The 2,064-nt window shown below is 45.5% G+C and overlaps 1 protein-coding gene across 1 annotated transcript; it reads right to left on the reverse strand.

The window, feature by feature from the left end:
• Positions 1-214: 214 nt before the first annotated feature.
• Positions 215-1,415, reverse strand: LOC110866540. The gene is made up of 3 exons (XM_022115686.1): positions 1,225-1,415; positions 875-1,164; positions 215-744 (listed from the first exon to the last, which is right to left on the reverse strand). The coding sequence occupies exons 1-3, from the start codon at positions 1,413-1,415 to the stop codon at positions 215-217; spliced, it is 1,011 nt and encodes a 336-aa protein (XP_021971378.1).
• Between the last annotated feature and the right edge of the window lie 649 nt (positions 1,416-2,064).

Genomic DNA, 2,064 nt, shown 5'->3' on the forward strand with positions numbered 1-2,064 from the left:
GTAATAACCTGATCGAAGTTCGATCCTGGAATAGTAGTTGGATCCTTGCAGTTGGTTGAATAAATCGTTATCCTCGGCAAGAGTTACCGACTCTTGATGGTTAGCTTGTTCAGCTCCCGGTAGTTGATACTCATTCGAAAACCACTGGCTTTCTTCTTGACGAACAGAACTGGAGCTCCCCAAGGCAAGAAGCTTGGCCTTATAAATCCCTTATCTAACAACTCCTGAAGCTGCGTTGATAACTCCTGCATCTCTGAAGGCGCAAGTTGGTAGGGTGCCTTGGCTTTAGGTGCGGCGCCTGGAACCAAGTCAATGTGGGATCTGACTTGTTGTTGAGGAGGTAATCCTGGAAGTCTTCGGGGAAGACTTCAGCATATTTCCTTACCACGGGGATATCTTCGAACTTCGGTTCTTCGGCCTCTTTGTCAACGACATGAGTTAAGAAAGCAACACATCCTTTACGCAAAAACTTCCGTGCCTTCAAACAACTAATAATCCGTAGGGGCGTATCCTCCTTCTCCTCATGAATCACGATCATCTCTTCCTTCGCCATCAGGATGTGGAAAACCTTCTCATGGCATACAATCTCTGCACGATTACTCGACAACCAATCCATCCCAACTACGACGTCGAAGCTTCCGAATTCAACTGGCAGAAGATCTATCGAAAACTCACGCTCTCCAAGCTCTATAACATAGTCTCTAATCACTCCTTTGGCTTCTACCAGCTTCCCATTAGCTAGTTCTATCGAATACGGGATATCTAACTTACTTGCTACTAAACCAAGTATATTCTTAAACTCTAGAGATACGAAGCTAAAATCGGCACCAGTATCAAACACCACAGATGCATAACGTACTAGTAGGGGACGTACCGGTAACCACGTTTGGATCCTGGCGTGCTTCCCTAGCTCCGATGTTGGACACTCTTCCACGTACCTGATTGTTTTTAGAGAAATACTTCCTGAGATGCCCCACGTCACCGCAGTTAAAACACCCTTGACCACGCCCTTGATCGTCACCATTTCCACCTTGGTAGTTGTTGTTGTAGTTGTTTCCTCCGCGATTTCCGCTACCATCTTGACCTCCATTTCCACGTCCAGTACCACGCCAACACGTCTCCTTGTCATGGCCCACTTTGCCACAATTATCACATTTTCCATATCTACATTGCCCGGTATGATGACGTCGACAATTGTCGCACTTAGGTAGTTTATCCATGTACCTTCTTCCCTTATCAGTCTTGTTGTTATGGTTCGCCCGAGTACCCTTCTTAAAATTGGTAAATTTTCTCTTGTTCTCACCAGATGACTCCACATGAGTCTCTTTCTTCTTTGTTTCAGATATCGAGAATTTGCCTAACCTGATTGCTTCTTCGGTCAGCGCCACACTCAAGTCAATGGCCTCAATAATCATCGGTGGCTTAGAGGTTGTCACCGTGCTCAGAATTTATGGTGCCAATCCCCAGATGAAACGTTCAACTCTCTTAAACTCTGGTTCCACCAAATAAGGAACAACTTGTGACAAATCATGAAATCTCTGCACATACTTGGCTATCTTTGAATCTTCCATTTTCAAGTTCCAAAATTCAGTTTCCAGCTTCTGGATTTCTGCCCTCGAATAGTACTTCTTACGCATCAGCTCCTTCAGCTCATTCCATGTCAAAGCATACGCAACAGTCTCACCCAACGTTTGAACCTGAAGGTTCCACCATGACAGAGCCCCATTTAGAAACAGTCCAGAAATGTACGTGACTTGTTGCTTTGGAGTACAATTGCTCAATCGCAAAACAGAATCCGTCTTCTCAACCCAACGCACAAAAGCTACGGCACCCCCAGTGCCGTCAAAATCCAGGGGCTTGCAGCCCAAGAACTGCTTGTAGGTGCAGCCTGCTACATAAGCAACATCATTCACATAAGGCATAATCAAAGAACACTTGGAAATGTTCAAACGGTTTGTAATGTGTCTTAAGTGACTAAACATTACCGTTGGGTGGGTTATTTCCTGAGGTACCTCCGCTGTGTTTGGAGCGAAGGGCCTCGTGCTGTGCGATGGCCTGTGAGAT

This window comes from Helianthus annuus, chromosome 7 (genome assembly GCF_002127325.2).
Source record: "Helianthus annuus cultivar XRQ/B chromosome 7, HanXRQr2.0-SUNRISE, whole genome shotgun sequence".
Classification (NCBI taxonomy): Eukaryota; Viridiplantae; Streptophyta; class Magnoliopsida; order Asterales; family Asteraceae; genus Helianthus; species Helianthus annuus.